The following is a 19,491-nucleotide window of genomic DNA, read 5'->3' on the forward strand; positions in this document are numbered from 1 at the left end:
TGTTGTTAGGCATAGCAGTACTTTTTTTATTGCTGTTTAGTCTTCCATTTTATGAATATTCCACAATTTGTTTTCCCATTCTCCTGTTAATGGACATTTGTTCTAGTTTTGGCTAATACGAAGAGAGCTGATATGAACATTCTTGGTTAAGTCTTTGGTCCTTCTGCTTTTGTTTTTTTGTCTTTTGGGGTTTTTTGCAATGGGGGAACCACAGCCCTTTGAACTGCTTGCAGTATTGAGATTCCATCAAAGCAATATTTAATAATTTTATTAAAATGTGACCCCAGCTCTGTGGCCATTAATTCTTTTTTTTCTTTTGTTTGAGGAGGATTAGCCTGAGCTAACATCTGCCGCCAATCCTCCTCTTTCTGTGAGGAAGACTGGCCCTGAGCTAACATCTGTGCCCATCCTTCTTTACTCTGTGTGTGGGACGCCTACCACAGCACAGTGTGCCAAGCAGTGGCATGTCCGCACCCAGGATCAGAACCAGCAAATCCAGGGCTGCCAAAGCAGAACGTGTGCACTTAACTGCTGCGCCACCAGGCCAGCCCATGTAGCCATTAATTCTAACTATCATCAGTGAGGAGGGCTTAGAGATAGTTGAGTCTCCTGATCATGATTCGAAAGAATTTAAAAGACTTTGGGCAGCCTTTTGAAGAAGAAATTCAAAGACTGAAGAAAAAGAAAGTGTAGATTGAATGCACTGTTTCCACAAAAGAGTCACTAAGTGGCTATACTAGTTTTCTGTTGCCACATAACAAAGTACTCAATCTTAGTGGCTAACACAACACCTGTTTATTATCTCACATTTCTGTAGGTCACACTCTTGAGAGAATGGTAGAACATTAAAAAGACCATGGTCCTATTTGCTCTTAGGAAGACTAAATGAATTTTATGAGGCTAAGTTTCAAGTGTTTTAAGTGGGTTGTTGATGGTCCATTGACCAGAGAGCAAATGATGGTTTTCCTGTTGGAAGGATGAAAACCATGTGGACGGGAGTGCGGGAAGAAACCTGCAGGAAAAGACTAAGAGAAGGGACATTGGCTCTGATTCCTGAGAGTGGTCTCTGTTGGCCTACGGCCTGGAATGTGGCAGGTACCACTGTTTGAGTGCCCAGGAACTGTGCTTCATCAGGAATCTAACCCAAGTCCTGAAGTGCAGGACTTTGGGTATCTGCTACTGAACAGTATGGTCACTCCTATTGGTCCAGATGAATCAGATGTCACCTCTCTAGGGAAAGTCAACCTGGGTCCTAGGCTGAGATTGGTTGCTAATATGCCTTTTTATTTAAAAAATAATTTATCTATCTAATTCTTAAGTTAATGCATAGGCGTTGGCCCTGTGGTTAAGTTCATGTGCTCCGCTTTGGCAGCCCAGAGTTTTGCTGGTTCGGATCCTGGGCGCCAACCTAGACCGCTCATCAAGGCATGCTGAGGCAGTGTCCCACACAGCACCACCAGAAGGACCTACACCTAGAATATACAACTTTGTACTGAGGGGGCGCTTTGGGGAGAAGGAAAAAAAAAAGAAGATTGGCAACAGATGTTAGGTCAGGTGCCAATCTTAAAACAAAACAATGCATAAATGATTGCAAAAAATTTAAATGATATAATAATACATGAAAAAAAATATTAGTGTCATGCTCCTGAGAGCCAACTGTTCAACTTCCAGGAAGTCTGTGAGCCAGCTGACGTCATGTTGTAGTTTGAAATCATCATGGTGGGAATACTTAAGACCATGGAAACTGGCAAATGCTACACATCTGGGCTTCTTTCCCCAACCTCTGCCAGAGCCAGCTGTTAACCATTTACTCGCTCCCCACTGGCCGTGGTCTGGGCAGGTCCTTTGGCTCCTCTGGGTTGAGTCTTCCCTTCTCTCGAGTCAGGGGTAGGGTGGATGCTGGTCTTTCAGCTCCGGCCTCCTGCTCTGCAGCTGGGAAGGCTGATGTTGAATTGTGCTGCTTCTGAGCTGCCTTGGAGCCTGCCTCCTGAGCCTCAGACTCAGCCCGTGATGGGGCGGTTGGGAGTGGCACCTCATGCGGTACACAACTGCTGAGGTTCAAGGGCTTTCCACACTTCAAAGCGGCCTTCAGTGGTGGTTAGAAGACCCTCGGTCCTTTGAGGATGGCAACGCTTGCCAACTGCCTGTTTCCCCAAGCTTTATGTTCTCCTCCAAGGATGAGACTCCTGAAGCAAATGCTCTCTGAGCACCTTCACCCCTCCCATTTGAGGCTTTTGGAGTTCCTTTGAGCACAGCTCTGCTCACATGTCTCTGATCACTCCATCTCAGACTACTACACAACTTCCTTCATATGCACGCCGAACGCCAGTCGTGCCCAGGTTCTGTTCTTAGCACTGTATATACACTCTGCCTGGACAATCTTATTCTTCCCATGGTTTCAACTACCATCCATGTGTTGCTATCTTCTAAACATCTATCTCCTTCCAAAACCTTCTTCTGAGCTTCAGACCAACACGTGTAAATGCATGGTGGACCTCTCTACATGATGTCCCCCAGGCTTTGATTCTTGGGCGACAATCCTGATTCCCTCATTATTGTGACAGCCTTTAAGATGGCCAACAGTACTCTTTGCCATCTAAAATTTATACCCTGTGTAGTCCCATCCTACATTGTACTAGGGTTGATCTTTTTGACTAATTAAAGGCATACAGAAGGGGATGGTAGGTGATTTCTGAGATTGCTTTAAAAGACTGTGGCTTTTGTTTTGGGCTTTGGTTCGCTCATGCTTGCTCTTACTCTCTTCTCTCACTCACTCGGATCTTTCTAGGGGAAGCAAGGTGCCATAGTGTGGTGAAAAACTGAAGCCTCTGACCAACAGCCACAAGGAACTGAGGCCTGCCCACAACTGTGTGAGTGAACCTGGAAGCAGACTGTCTAGCTCCAGTTGGACCTTGAGATGAGTGAAGCTTGACTGCAACCCTAAGCCAGAACCACCCAGTCACGCTGCTCCTGGATTCTTGACCCTCAGAAACTGTGTGAGTTAATAAATATTTGCAGTTTCAAGCTGCTAAGTTTTGGGGTGATTTGTTACACAGAATAAATAATAAACACAAGTATCTTCCATATCCGGGTTCTGTAGATTCTTCTTTTTAAGTATCTTTCATTTCATTCCCTCCTCTCCATCCCTGCTACCACTTCCTTAGTTCAGAGCTTCATTGTTGGTTACCTATTGCAGCAGACCACCAAATGGTTTACTTGTTCCCAGTCTGTCTTCCCAGGTACTCATCACAGTGCTTCAAGAGTAACATTTTTTTTTGAAGAAAAAGATTAGCCCTGAGCTAACATCTGCTGCCAATCCTCCTCTTTTTGTTGAGGAAGACTGGCCCTGAGCTAACATCCGTGCCCATCTTCCTCTATTTTATATGTGGGATGCCTGCCACAGCATGGCTTGACAAGCAGTGCATAGGTCTGCACTTGGGATCCAAACTGGCGAACCCTGGGCCGCCAAAGCAGAACGTGTGAACTTAACTGCTGCGCCACTGGGCCGGCCCCAAGAGTAACATTTTTAATACAACAAGTCATCACATACCTCCCTACCCCATACACACATAAATACTTCAAATCTCTCAATGATGGTGACTCATTGGTTTCCCATTTCTTGTCTATACCTCTTTGACCTGACGTTCCTCTAAAATCACTTAGCAAAAGGCATTCTCTTCTTGTGTTAGTTACTGTTTCAAATAGTCACACATGGGTCATTCAAGAGCTCACAGATATTCTCCATTCCCTACCCTCTACTGTTAGATGGAAGCAGAGTCAAAAATTCGCAACCTAGGAAAAAATATGAGGGTGGTACTATAATCTGGGCTGTAGTAATACCAAATGCAAATTTCCATTTCAGCTCTTGCCTTGGGTTTAGTATCATTTTCCACTGTATTTTGCCAGCTACCAGTTAAAAGGTTTAGCAGTGATATGTTTCTCTGTTGTATAAACACATACTGAATGCCGTGGATAGCTACCAAAACTAATAACTAATACTTCACTGTGCATATGATGTGCCAGACACTCTTCTATGAACTTTACATGTATTACTTTGTGTATTCACAAGAAGGTAGATATAATTTCCATGTTATAGACGAGGTAACTGAAGGACTGAGAAGTTGAATAACATATTGTAGGTCACACAGCTGGTAAATGGTGGAGCTGGGACTTGAACCCACACAGCCTGGATCTGAGGTCATCCTCATAACCACGAGGCAGCCCTGCCTCCCATACAACCATGTTATACTGTTTGCCATTTCGTACTTTACTGAACCCAACTCTCCACTACATCAGTAGCTCCTTGGGCTTGAATCTTGAACACTGGCTAAGAGGTGTTGTTAATAGTAGACAAATGGTTTTAAGATTCCAGGTGTAAAATATGGTCTAGTGTTACGGAGTTAAGATTCATATCATGGCTCTGCCACAGACCATGTGTGACCTTGATAAAGATATTTAACTTCTTCCTGCCACAGTTACTTGATTTTAAAAATGGGAAGATGCTATATTGTATCACTTCTAAAACACATTTTTACAAAACATTTTGATATCTCTGGAATGAGATGGCATGTCAAACTTTATCTGTTTTTTTCTTTCTCAGAGGTATATAAAATAATGATGTCTTACAATCAATAGCATCTTACATTGGATGAAATATCATTACCTACATTATAAAGTAAGTATAAAGAATAAATAAGCATGTGAAGTTCAGTACCTGGCATACACCATATTTAAAACTATTTTTTTCTAAAAAAACATAACATCTGAAAATCACATTGTGTTCATTGCACCCATATATGGTTGAAAGGCTGAGGCCCCACCAAGAGCAAGGTTGCCGAGAGGTGTACAGATAAGGATCCAGGGTGAGCTGCAGTGATCAGTATGTCCTAGAGCACAAAAAGTGATGTGCCACCCTTTAGGGACAAAAGGCACCAACCCAGAACATCCCAGTAAGAATGTACATTTCACCCACTAGGCATAATTTTGTTAAAATAACAAGCCACAAAACACCAAGCTGATCAGAGGCAGAATCTGGATCATTCTTCCAAGATTTAGTTTTAAACGTGTCACTACAGTAACCCATGGCTCAAAAGCCAGGGAGAGTTTGGTCTACCGTTAAGTTCAAATGATGCTGTAGACCCAGAGAAGGATGCTGCTGAGAACAACTGTGGGTGCCCACTAACCGAGCAAACAAAACAGAGTTGGAGAAAATAAGCACAGGGCCTGAAATGTACCCAGACACAGCAAATGCAATGCTTTAAAACAAGAGAAAAGTTAAATTATTTTTAAAAAGTGGAATAATGGTACTGATAATGGGCTATGACTTAAAGGACTGATGACTCTTAACGTGATGAATGTCACAGATGAAGCGTGTAACCTGGATTCCAGCAGAAATGAGTGTCCAGATTTTGAGGATGAAGAATAAAACATATCTGATACCTTTAAAATTATATTCTTCCTTGTTAATATAGTCATGGTATTCATTGAAATGCCAATTTCTATTAGAATTATTACTTTTTTATGGCTTGCTGTGCATATAGGTCAGTGAATATTTGCTTTTTTTGCTTTAACAAGCAAGCACGACAGTAGAAGTCAATCCCATGTATTATTTTTCTATATCCATTGTACCAATTTCTATTAAATCATTTGTTTATCTACAAGTTCTGTGGCTACTTGTACAGAAATTTATTCAAGTTCATTGGATTTTGCAACTTGCTTTTTTCCACTTTTACAGTTATATTTGCTTTCTCTGCCTTTATTCTATAGGAATTAGTTTAACTTTACAGTTTGGCTTGTTTCTTACTTACATAGTCATCGAAACATGATATTCACATTTGCTGTTACGATTCTCATGTTACAGTGTGAAGCTTTATTTCCCCGTGCATTTGTATATTCGAGCATTTTGTTGCCTGCTTTATACCAGCTCTCACTCATACCAGTAATACCTTTCTATAAGGTTATGGGGTTTTACTTTTTTTCAATGTTAAATAGTTTCACATATTCAGAATTTGTAATTTTCTACTGGATACTAGTATAGAACGTACTGTATTTTTATGAACTACTTTAGAAAAACTTTCAATAAAGGTAAATGGGATATGCTCACCCATTAGGAGAAAATGACTGTCGGATTGGAACACGTAAGCACAATATAAATTTGCTGTATTTAAAAGAGGTATCTAAAGCGAAAGATTCTAAAAGCTTGAAAAAAAATAGGGGGGAGGGAGGATGCCCTAAATAATACCACTGAAAAATAACAAAAATGTTGAATACAATTAAAAAAATGCATTACTGTGCTGCCAAGAAAGTATGAAAATGCCTTAAAGGTAAAGAAACATGAAGTGAATGAATGAATTCCAAGAGGCAAGGGAACCCTCTTTAAGCACCTGCCCTGAAAGAGTGTGCTGACCCCTGATGAACTTGACCTTCCTTTTACTAAGAGCTGCATGGGGCTTAGGAGAAAGGAGACCAAGCCTGGAGGCTGTCCAGAGCAGAGGCTGAGACCACCAGAGCAGAGGCTGAGACCACCGCACAGCCAGCCAGGATGCCTCACGCCTTCAGTGAACAGTGAACAACAACGGCAACAATGAAACAAAAAGAAAAACAAACACAGTATAACAACAAAAAACAAACCCCAAAGAAAAGTATATTAGGGAAACTTGTCTGTTACAAACTACATGCTGGGTAGAGGGAAAAAAAAGATTCACTTCCTGTGATACTCCCCAAAATCTCAAGTCAATTATTTTAAAGTGGTCACTAGTCAGCAGGGATAAATCACCTGGATGAATTAAAACCACGTCCTCTTGGGTAGAATGCATGTTTCATCCAGACTTCAAATAATTCCCACATATAAAGTTCCATTGAACACAATCTCAAATTTAAAAATCACAAGATGTGAGGATCTAAAGTACCAGGAGTGAGAACTAGCAGAAAAAAACAGACATCAGAATCGTGCCTGTAAAGGTTTAGATACTAGAATTATCTGGTACAGAATGTAAGTGTACTTATCCTTAAATAATATGTTTAATTCACTCCTGAAAACCCGACAGCTAAATAAAAAGCCACTAAAGTAAAAAATATTTTGCTTAATTTTAACCAGAAGAATCAGGATCCCTATTATCCAAACCCAAGAAAACTAAAGATTTCAAATAGAAAAATATATCAATTTTTCCACAAAACAACTTTATAAACAACAATTTGTAACAATATAGTTTGTACATAAACTATAATATAATAAAGGCGTATTGTAAACTTTCTTTTCTTCCTTCTGCACTGTTTCCTTTACCAATTTTTCAATCTTTTGTGGGGCTTATAGTTATTTTACACTAAAAATAAAGTTATAGTCAGAAAAACACCTTTAGTTTAATGCTCCTATGACTTATAAGGGCTTATAGGACCTGTCTCCTTCCAAACCCTTTAAACTGTTTCCTTCCTATTCTTTCCTTGGTGTCTGAACTCTAGTCCACCGACTTTTTGTTCAGTTCTTCACACTCCAGACTCTTCTGTGGCTTGGAATTGTCAAATCTGTGGCTCCTACTTGGAATGCATCCTCTGCCACTCTTTACCTGCCTGGCTCCTTCCCAGCCTCCTAATCTCAGATTAAGTCTGATGGAATCAGAGCACCCTCCCTCACCACCTCATGGAAGTTGGTCTCTCTTCTCCTGCACCCCCATCCTCCGTCACTTTCCTCTGGCCGTACTGAGTGATCCTGACGGAAGACCTACAGACAGGCGCGGTTCTATATAGACGAGCACAAGAGCAAAAAGTGGATACTCAGTAAAATGATTCTGGAGGGCTGTTCAAATTGGCACATCAAAGCTGATTGAGGCTGTTTCCTTAGGAAAAGGACAATGCTAGTTGGATCAGTGTTCTGGGGAGTCCAGGTAGCGATTGCAACCTGAAGACAATCTAGGCTTGTGAATATTATTTGCAGCCCTCAGTACAAGATGCTTTACATGTGCCTATTCGATGAAGTCCTGAGGCGGATCACTTTGTTTCACCCCAGTCCAAGGATTCCCAGGAACGTTCTACGTGATAATTGTACCACCTCCTTCTACCTGCTGCAGGGTGACCTATAAATGGGGCAAACTGGACTTGGACTATAGAGCACTCTGAGATGCTGATGTGCTTGCCTGCTAGGGGGAGCCCACTTCTAGGACCTCAAAGATAACTCTATTAGGTTGCTGGCTAATGGGTGGGAGGAGGGCTGTTCCTCACACCAAAGGTTGGCATTTGCAAACACTTCTGTGCCTACATGGCCTCACCTAACATATGGCTCAAACCCGGGACCCTGGCATTTATAAAAGGAATCCCAGCTGCTGTATAGAAGATGTATCAGGGGTGAACACTTGATGTCCAGTCTCCTTAGGTGATCCACCTGGCACAGAACTTGAACACTCCCTGTAACCGGTGTACTCGTGTAGGTAACAAGTCTTGCTGGATACGAGTTCTGTATGCATTTTGTGGAACCCATTCCATTACATTTACTAACTGTGTGATAAAATTTAAGAAATTCCTGTAAGCTTTTTCTTTTGGTTGTCTAATTTAAACTGCAAAAGAAGTCTCCTATGTATCAAATGATTTCCTAAGAGTCACCAAAGGGGTTGACAAAGAAAAACATGATTTAGGTCAGTTATTTTGTCCACCAGGTAGCCATTTCTCAGCTTCAGAAACCCAAGTGCAAGGTGATGTCCCACCTCTACCTAGGGCTTAGCTCTGCTGTTTGCATAATTTTGGTTCCAAGTTTCCTTAGTTTCATTTAAGGAAATTGGGGGCTGAGTGAGCACGCGATAAGAGGGATGGTTAAATGAGTTAGATACATTGTTTGCTCTTCTTGATTTGATGGGCATGTATGTCCCATTCCATTTCTCCTCATATGAAAAGCCTAGGTGAGCCCAGGGGTGTACATGGCCTTGGGTTACAGAGTCACTCTAGAAAGTCCCCCAGCCCAGCCTCGCCTCCTCTTAGACTTCAGATTCCTGAGAGCAGAGATGTTCTGTGCCCTTCAGGTGATCATAAAGAGGAAATTTCCCTCAAGTTGTAGCAAATGGCCTTTCTGAGGAACAATGCACATTACCCACCAACCCCACACACTCTGGTTATCTTCCTACAACTTTGAATAAACCCAAGAGAGATCCTAAGTAAAACCAGCCCTGAAACCACTTTGTCCTTCCAACCATCCCCAATGAAACGATTTCAGATTTCCATCTTGAAACAGAGGTTAAAAATCAGCTTTTAGTATTGTGTTGAATGAAATATTTCACATCATTACTTTAGTTTTAATATTAAAAACTAATTCAAAGATAATAGTAAGTTCATAATATTCCAAAATTTTACTTGTGATGAATTAGTAACCTACTGCTATATATAATCATTCATTTCTAAGGAATTGCATGTTAAAATAGATAGAGCTATCATTTTCAATCATGATATTACTCTGTGTTCAGAAGATTTCATTAACCATCTTAAAAGTCCTCTAAACTTCGACTTCACAGAGCAAAAACAGAAAAACAGAGTTCTTTGCTTAGTGGATGCCCAAGATTTATCTTCATTGAAATATTAATTTGGCTTTAATATCATTAAGTAAGGATATCGCATCCAGAACCAAACATTGTAACAAAAACCTCACTTTTCTTCTTTCAAGAAGTTAACAGCTATAAAGAAATAAAAGTTTCAATGTGATAGAATATAAGCTCACATAACCCATTGTGGTTCAATTTTTAATTCAGATACCTTACTCCTGAAAGAGAAAGAAATACGAGAAAACAGTATATGTCATTCCTGGGCGAAAAGAGGAGTGAGGACTCATGTGTGGAAGTTAAACAAACACAGATAAGGAGAACAGATTAGTGGTTACTGGAGGAAAGTGGGTGGGGAGAGGGCCAAGGGGGTAAAGGGACACATATGTATGGTGACAGATAAAAACTGGACTGTTGGTGGTAAACACGGAGCAATCTACACAGAAACTGAAATATAACAACATACACCTGAAATTTACACAATGTTGAAAGCCAACACGACCTCAATAAAATAACTAGAAAAAAAAAAAGAGGAGATACAAATGTAACTCTTTTTAACCAGCTGACCAATTGAAGAGAGGGTTAGAAAAGATAACTGAGTCCACTGATAATTTATAATTCTCATTTTGAAAAAGTTCTCTTTTTAATTTTAAGAATTAAAGAGTAAACTGATATGAATTGCAAATACTTTTCCTCTGCCATTGAGCAGACTAATTAGAGAAGAAACAAAAACCAAATCTCAGGTAATTAACAGACTGGATAATCAAGTTTAACATCACCAGGGGTTAACTGTCAATATACTGTCTTAGTAGAAAGCACACACCAGGGTTTGTTAGAAAGGAGACTGAACAGCCAGAGATATATTACGGAGAAAGAAAAGTGTAAAGAAGGCATGGACAGGGGCCAGTCTGGTGGCATAATGGTTAAGTTCGAGCATTCCACATTGGCGGCCTGGGGTTCATCGGTTCGGAACCCCAGAGTGGACCTCCACACCGTTCATCAAGCCATGCTGTGGCAGCATCCCATATACACAACAGCGGAAGATTGGCACAGATGTTAGCTCAGGGACAGTCTTTCTCAAGCAAGAAAAACAAAAAGGCCTTCGCCTCCAATAGTTCAGGGTGCTACGGGGGAGAGACTTTCTTCTCAGTGAGGAGAGGGGAAGTTCGTGGTGCCCAGAGCAGAGCTCTTTGTTTGAAACTTTGAGTTTTCTGTATAGCGACAAGCGGAGACTTGAATTCTTCTTTGGGGAAGACCTTTCCTTTGTTATGTGAAAACCACCCTAACGGGACCTTTGGTTATAAGAACTGAAGCAAGTTTTTACCTTACCCAGTGTTTTGGGGGGAAAATTGTGATGTTGCAATTAATCTGAAAGCAGATGTTCTTGAGGTAGACTGAGCAGCCAAGGGAGCTGGTGTGTTAACAGTTGTGTGTAGTTGAGGCATGTTGTAATTTGGCATTAAAGTTAGTGGGCGTGCCTAAAAGCAAGAGCCCTAGATTCCAAATGAATATTTTTAAAATGAAAGTACGTTATAGTGGTTTGAAATTAGAAAAGCTTAAAATGGGATTAAGAGTCAGAAATCAAGATAATGAGACCTCCTAAAGACAGCTGGAATTAACCAATTAAAATTTTCCTCTTGATTCCATCTCATCCATACAAGGAGAAATTTCTCCACAAATATTTTGTGAAATATTGAATGACTTACAGCTCATCACTCCTTTTTTTGCCTCTTCACAAAATAAAACTTTTTAAGGATCATAGTAGGTACTTAAATACTTGTTGATTGATGTGAGATTTCACTTGCTAGGAAAGAGTTTAGTTTAAGTTCTTCTAAAAAGTTCTTGATTATTCAAGGTGGATTATATCTCAATGTACACACTCTGATTTAATAGAGAGGCACTAACTACAGGCTCCCAAGTTTCCATCCTTTAAATCATTGAAAGAAAGGAAATCCAGGCTCCTCAGTTTAGCTTCAGCATTATCCGTAAACTCCCTCGAGGCCTTCTGCAGTGGAAGCCGGGGTGGGCCCATCGGAATCCCGGAGACCAGAGTCATGATGGCTTTGGTCTGTGACACTCCAAAACCTAGACAGGAAAAACAAATGAGGAAACGTGACTGGGACTGTCAGCTTCACCACAAACATCCCAAAGAAGAGATCACATTCTTACAGTGACTACTGTGATAGGATAAGGGGGTACTAAAAGATGGGAACATTTCTAGTCAATATGGCAGACTGAGCAGATGTAGGAAATCCTTCTTCCTTATTCAAATACATAGAAACGTGGGAACATTTTTAACAAGTTGACAAACTATAAAATGAAGACTCAAAGTCAACCTCGAAAGCAAGGAGGGACCAAAGGGATCAGGGATAAAGAGGTCAGGGTGGTGAGGAGTAACTGAAGCCAAATGGTCGGTGAGGATCATCTGATTTAGGGATATACTGTTGTTGATCAAATGATGTAGGACTTCATTGCCGGGACAGAATTTAATTCAAGCACATCTAAGAAGTCCCTGAGAAATGTACTATTTAAAGTAGTTTATGACTCAAAGCCACTGTTTTAGAGCTGGTGTTATAACACTGGAGCAGGAATGCAAAATGAAGCCTTGGGTCTGTGCACAGCAAGGAGCTGGAATTAAATTCCCTTTGTGAAACTGGTAGCCAGCCTTTTAGGAAAAGCAATAGAAAAAAATCCAGCCCATTGGCCTGGGGATAGAGAAGCAAAGAAGCTTGGGCTGTGGATGGAAAAAGATCATATGAAAGAAATGCCAATCCTGTGCTATACAGAAATATGGACCCATATTTGCATTGCACACTTGGTATAGGAACCAGACTAAGAAATTACCCTAAAGACTGATTAGAACTGGTAAAACTATAGTGTCCTAGCAGAGGCAAATGTAAAACCTCTTGATAGGACACCTCACAATGGATTCCCCAGGAAACAACAGTTCTGAAGAGGAGTTCAGAAATTACTAAGCACATGAGGAAAAAGAAGCCACATGAGAGCCAGCAAATGCACAACTGACAAATTTCACATCCTGAGAACAGCTGATACAAAATTCCAAAAGAGACTTCATGGAGATAAAAGAAGGAGTAGAAGCCATAGGCTAAAATATAAAAAGAACAGGAAAACGTGAAATAAAGCCAAAAAGAAATGAAACATATATAATTAGTGAAACTAAATAGGAGAAAACATAGCTAAAGATAGAATTAGTGATTTTGAAGGTAGAGCTAAGGAAATAATCCAGAACACAGCACAGAGAGAAAGATATTTGTTTTCTTAACTGGCTATTATTCTCAGATCCAAGTTAACTTAGTTACAGTAACAAGTGACCATTGGGAAGAAAAATACTAGCATGATTAAATATATAGAATATAGTTTGATGAATGCAAAATGGCCCTCATAGGCTTATTACATATGGTGGAATAAGGAGCTACCTTTATAAGACTAAAAGTTTACTAAGATAAGTCTCTCTTTGACTAAACCATGAAAACTAGAACCCCAAAGGCAGTGTGAAATGAGTTCTTTGAAGATATGTTCTTCTAGATCATAAAAACTACCTTCAGGAGTCCCCTTTTAAAATGCAAATATTATGGCCAAAGAGACAATCCTTTCAGCTAACATCTTAGAGCTATATTTTGCAAAACTGCTGCAATATTATGGCTGGTGTGCAAAGTGATCTTATATACACAGGTAAACTTTTAGTTCTTTTAAAAATTTAATAGTTTGATATCTACTTTAACGCATTTTAGGGACATATAAATATCATACCAAACCCAAAATTGTGTGAAAAGCATTGCTTACAACAAGGGAATAATAATAGGCAATTAATAGCACTGGTAGCACACAAATACCACAAAACTCATGAAGGTGGAAAAGCAAATGGGAAACACTGTCTTTGCAGGATTAAGGTAGCTAGCTGAGAACCCTGTGAGAATGAGGGGCATAACACATAACAGGTGCTTGGCGCTCAGGAGGAGTTGCCAGGATGAGGTAGAAAGGTTCTGTAAAGGAGGTGGGAGATCTGCCAAGAAGAAACCTAAAACTTTTCCTGGACTTGACCCAGGTTCTCAAGAAGGGCCAATCTCTTATAGAAATGGAGTGAATGGTGGCATTTGTCATTTGCCATGGGATAAGACTTAGGAGACTCTGGAGAGATTTCTTTACTCAAATTCACAACATTTTCCTCAAATTTTACATTGTCATCCAAACCTCCATCCATTTAAGCTTACCTGTGAATAAACTCTCTTTAAATTGCAAATACTCTTGGGAGAGCTGTCAGTCATTCACAGTTTAGTAAGATCTATATTCAGATTCCCTTCTTCCAAGCACTTAGGCTGAAATCAGCCACAGTGGGGCAGTAGAATTTTAATGAGCAGAGGCAAGTAAAGGGAGGGGGGGCTGCTGGTATAGGAGAGAAGGAACAAAAAATGGTGTGTGTGTGCAGAGTCGGGAGGTGAACAAAGTGCTAAAATGGAGGAGAGAGATTTGTAGAAGGGGGCCAAAGTCCCTCCAACTAGGTGTACTTCACCAATTTATAGGGTTGGCCCTGAAGGTTAGTTTTGGAAATAAAACTCTGCTCACAACAGAGCACTAAAAGGCGTTCTTGTTGAACCTTCAGAGAAAGTGATGCAAGTCCCTCCTCACTTTCTCCCAAACCCTCAGAGAAAAGTCCATTTCCTTTACGCTCTCCAGTAGCAGACAAAGCAGGAAACTTACCTAGTTTGACCACAAAGTTGATGAATCTCTGAATACAAAACTGAAAAGGAATAAACAAATGTATAGTCAGTATTACCGAACTGTGATAACAACTTCAAGCACTTAGAGGTCAAATTGCAGAAACCCCAAACTAAAAAGTCCACACACCTTAGTTTTCTGAAGGTCTGTCAGAGTGGAGAAAGACAGCCACATGAGGATGGTTGAGATCCATCCAGGATATATTAGGATCTTTTCATACATACAAGTTTTAGAAAATGGGCCCATGCAGAAAAGAAGCTCCAACAATAGAATTGTACAAGAGAGATAAGATGGGGGAAGGCATCCTTTACCCACCTGGCTTATGTAGGTAAACTGATCAGCTGGCACAGTTGTTTTCAAAGAGGAGCACACTAACCTCTGGGGCACTTTCCAAGATACCTAAGGGGCACTTGGCTGCGGCTAAGATTTATGGGAATTAATTTCTATAGCCTCAACTTCCATAAGTGCTATTTTCTAAAACTGATCAGAATAAGAATTCACATGTAATGGAGGAGCAGGTTGTCCTTTTATATTTCCCCTTTCACAGTCCTTCTCCCATTTTTGAAAAACATACCTCGTATATCACTGCCTAGGGACACCTCTGGGAACCAAATAAAGGAGCCAATCAAAATGTTGGTATTGGCACTGACAAAGAGTGACAGAGTGATTCCTCTAATTAATGGATAACAAGTCCTCTAAAAAATCATAGAGTTTTCAATTTTTTGCTTTCAATGTTGTTACTCAGGTTGTCAGCTGAAAATCATTAAATGATCAAGCATTCCGTGATTTTTGGCATATGAGTAAAAAACCGTTCGAAGAATTGAGTGACACTTCTATAGCAAAATTTCTTCTATTCTCATCTACTAACTTATAGGAATGGGGTTTCACAGCACTTATTTCTCTGCAAACAAAAAACAGAAATAGTACTGATGCTGAACTTTAACTCATCCTAGCATTAAGTAATATTCATCCATGAATTCATGAACTAATTCATTAAAAGAAGACTCCCGTCCATCTCATTAAGAGATGCATTTTCAATAACATTTTACTTTTATGTTGTTTTAATCAATTGTATACTACTAATAAAAAATTCAATGCAGAATAAAATTTTAATACCCAGAGCCTTACAAACAAATATATATATATATATATATATATATATATATATATATATATATATGTTCTTTTTTCCCCTCATACACAAGCTATAGCACATTACATTCACAAGTCCATACTTTGCTGCTTTTTGATACTTAATGTATCATGGAGATATTTCCAGATCTGTACATACAAAATATCTCATCCTTATAAAGGACCATATGTAATTCCATTGCATAACTCAAACATAATGTATTTAACGATTTCCTTATGGATGGATGTTTGGTTGTTTCCACCTTTTGTTATTATAAACAATGCTGTAAGGAATATCTTTGTACACGTGTCATTTCCTTTATGTAAGCATAACAGAGGGCATTTAAGTCTATGATAATGAATAAATTTAGCCCTAACTTTTTACTTGTCTGCTTCTTCACTTGACTGCAAACTCCTTTAGGACAGAGACCAGCTTTATTGAAATTCTGCACTCAGCTCAGCCCTTTGTATATGAATAAATGAGTAAATGAGACCCACTCCCACTTGCCTTCAGTAAGAAGAAACAGAGAATGTGGTAAACTAAATTCCTTACCAATACTGTTGAGTGGGATGATTTATTTGAGTGGGACTAAAGGAAAAGAAAAAAAGATGGAAACTGGATCAGCCAACAAAAGAAACCACTGAGTGAAAGGGTCCATATCACAGCTGTCTCAGTTTGCTCCATCCTATGATTTCCCTGTCGTTCAGCTCAGAACGGGCTGGAATTTTCAGAAATAACTTTTTCTTGGAAACTAAGGGAAAAGATAATAACCGTGAATGCAAAGAGATGGCAGAGTCCGTACAATTCAGACCTCTTATCTTAATTTAAACCAAAGTCTTGCCAATGTTTAGTTTACTTGGCATAGCTTCCTAAGTCCTTACCCTGCTCCTGCTCTCAGCTTCACTGGGTCTGGGGCTGAACAAAGGGAAAATTAAATAAGGTATTTAAACTTTACGTAGAATGTAGATTCAGGTTGGCTCACTGTTCAGGACTAAAGGGTGGGGGATTATTAATCACTCCTGGCAACTGCTTCCTCATATGCTCTCTGGGTTGGAGCTCAGGTCACTTCCTCTAACCTCCAGGATGCTTTGCACTTCTGCTCTGTAATCTCTGATTGCCCTGATGGTGGCCTGTCCAGTTCAAAAAGACCCCTTATCTGAGCTCTACTGGGACCGACCACCTGCCCTGATCTTGCTTATGTCTTTCATTCCCACTTATTTTCTTGGGATGCTCCTCTCAGTCGCTTTTATTACTCTGAAAACCCCTGTGCCTTTGAGCCTCCAAAAGTCTTTTGCTTGTGCCTACCCTATTTCTTTCTACCTCATCCCATTTGTCTAAAGTACACACCCTACTCAGCTGCTGAGACTGGTTCTACCTTTCAGTGAGGTTCTTCATTTTCTGCACAGAGAGGTTGTCCTCTATGTAACATTAATAGCAACCACCATTTCCTCTGGGGTCCTCCCTGTAACATATCAGCTCCTGCTGCTTTTCCTGTTTCAAAGTCAGTATCTTCTCCTGGATCAACCACAAGGCTCTTGTTTCCTGCCTGGTGGATGTTTTCAGTTCTCAGCACATTTCCAGGGTGAAGAGCACTGACCTGCTCTGACTTTGGATTGAGTCTCCCCATTTTAGGTTACCAGCTTCACATATACCCTGGTGACTCAGGTGTGACGTCCTCAAGGGGATAGCATGTGGTCATTTCCCCAGAAATCTATCACTATTATTTTACAGTCACAAAAATACTTTGAACATACAGTAAAAATAAGATCATTTCTAGGAGGACCAGAGAGGAGTCATTCCCGTATGGGGCCTGTACTGATTAGACATGTAGGGAACATGGATGACAAGGACAGGTTTGGTTTTAAACAAGAAAAAGTAAGGAACAGAAGGAAAGCAAAGAAAGAGGCAGCTAGGCGATTTTAATGAGGGCAGGCGTGGTAGGAATGCTGATGAGAGAGAATAAGAATTATCCAGTGGGGAAGAAAAAGGCTGCGATTTATGTGAAGTGAAGAAAAAGTTAACCTGATGGTTCAGGGCTGAAGAGAAGTCCTTTCGTTCAAAAGCCTCCAACATCTGGTTTGTCTTTTTTCCCAGGTAATTATAGGTGCTAGAAAGAAAACAGCACATCCTGCAGGATCAATAACTCAGTGAGAAAGGTCCAGATCTTCAAACCCCTTTGCTGCTTAAAAGGGAAAAAAAAATACGCCAGGACTTCCAGAAGTCTATTTAGGCCCTAATCTATCAGAGGATCAGGTTTCTTCAAGTTCTGAGGTTTCAAGCGAGACCACGCAGTGCCAGGAGGAGGCAGAGAACACCAAAGCAAATAAAGGAAGAAAAACAGAAAAAACATAGTTAGGAAAAAGAAAAAAGAGTGAATGATGGAGGTGTATTTGCTAGGGAGCAACTGAGGCCGGCACCTGCCCCAGGGCCCACACAGAGGTGTAGTGCTGGGTAAGAACCGTGGATAAAATGCAGTATCTGAGGAGAGTCCTAAAGCCTTATGCTGAGGAACTGGGTGAATGGAGCACCACAGTAAAAGGGGCAAATCCCAACAGATGACCTAAATTCTTTGCCAACTTATTTATTACCTAGTTTCTAATAATATTAATAATGATAATAATAAAATGAAAGACCATTTGTTGAGTGTCTATTATATTCCAGGTGCTTGACATAAATTATGTCTAATCCTCTCAAAGTCCTGCCAGATAGACCTGTTTTCTATTTCACTGTGAACAAACTACGGCTCAAAAAAGGGCCACAGAATTGTCACAGAGGCTTTCCATCACTTCATGCTGACTTTTATTACAAGTGAACAAAAATGAAGGTGAGAATGTTATTTGATCTCATAAAATGTTCTTGTGGACTTGGAAAAAAAAATCACTAACCGTACCAATAAAGAAAATTATCTTAGACTAATCATGGAATTCTTAGGGAAACCAGCAGGCAGAAGGTTATAGAAATTCGTAACAAGGATGTTTCCTCAGTTTCTAATGACTTCTCATATAGTAAGTTAGTATCAGAAAAATGTATTTATCTTGATGTACCAAGAACAGAATGTTGTTGGTACCTCATATATGTAGACCCTGGAGTCAACAGCAAGGGATTCCAGGAACGTGAAGTTGCATCATCTTCTGGTAATAAATTAAGGAAAAATAAAATCTATGAGCAGAGATAAGTCACTTGCAGATGTGAAATATCCCTAAGTCACGACATGTACATGAATGTCTGAAGAGTTTCAGATTACTAAAATTCTAATCCCAGTGGTCTTAGGTGTATCCTCAGTTAGACAAAGAGGAATGTGATGATAATCAAGAAGAAACGAAGTCTAACCAAATGCACTTTGCTTATAGATTATGTTGACAGAATTAAAACATCTAGTATGGAGGTCAAAAAACAAAAGTCAAAAAAGTAAGAATTTCCAGGGGAAAAAAATGTTCCATGTTCAGCAGATGCAGGCATTCTGGTTTCCTCGGTAGAAATGTCCGTAGTGGTGATGGATACTGCAGGCCACCCTGGTTGGTGAACAAGCCCTTAAAACCATCCAACTCAATTACTCTTCCTCAAAGCCTCACTCACCCAGACACATTATGAATATTACTTTGCTTCCCTTGTACTTTTCCTACTGGGAGGAAACGTACTTTCAGTTAATGCAAATATTTTGATCAATCTGCTTGCAGGTGCACTTCTAATGAATTAGATTAACACGTGCAGTGGACATGCTAATCGAATTGCCCACCTTCCCTAAGCCTTCTGCTGAGCAGTGATTCTACTTTCCTGGCTGCAGCTGACTGGATTTTAGGTGGACACCTGGACTAGGCAGTGCTATCTAGCGACATCCTAAGATGCTACATTTGGGCATCATGATTGGCCATGTGCAAGTGGAATCAGAGAAAGCCCATCTGGAAAGAAAGACAGAGGGAAATAAAGAGATGTGCAGAGAGATGCAGAGGTGAGAGTCCAAAGGGCCAAAGGTGTAGAAGGATCTGCCTTGGCTGTTGAGGGCTCTGCAGTTCCAGGTTCTCATCCTCTCTGAGGCCTGGCTGTACTTCCGCCTCTTGGGTTTTATGTAATCTCCCAGTATTTTATAATAACTTACCTTCTTTCATG

General features: G+C 40.2%; 1 protein-coding gene across 19 annotated transcripts in view; it reads right to left on the reverse strand.

Moving 5' to 3' along the window:
- Positions 1-5,846: 5,846 nt before the first annotated feature.
- NPL (N-acetylneuraminate pyruvate lyase) overlaps positions 5,847-19,491 on the reverse strand; it is a 43,892-nt gene continuing 30,247 nt past the window's right edge. For 7 of the 19 annotated variants that reach the window (XM_070497976.1, XM_070497975.1, XM_070497981.1 and 4 more), the window contains 3 exons: positions 17,407-17,512; positions 14,235-14,274; positions 10,127-11,600 (listed from right to left, as the gene is read on the reverse strand). In XM_070497976.1, coding sequence (XP_070354077.1) covers positions 11,416-11,600; positions 14,235-14,274; positions 17,407-17,512 — 331 coding nt within the window. In that variant the 3' untranslated portion in view covers positions 10,127-11,415. Of the gene's footprint in view, positions 11,601-14,234; positions 14,275-17,406; positions 17,513-19,491 lie in introns of all 19 variants that reach the window. The other 12 variants (XM_070497982.1, XM_070497983.1, XM_070497977.1 and 9 more) reach the window with 4 other exon arrangements.

Source organism: Equus asinus, chromosome 25 (genome assembly GCF_041296235.1).
Source record: "Equus asinus isolate D_3611 breed Donkey chromosome 25, EquAss-T2T_v2, whole genome shotgun sequence".
Taxonomy (NCBI): Eukaryota; Metazoa; Chordata; class Mammalia; order Perissodactyla; family Equidae; genus Equus; species Equus asinus.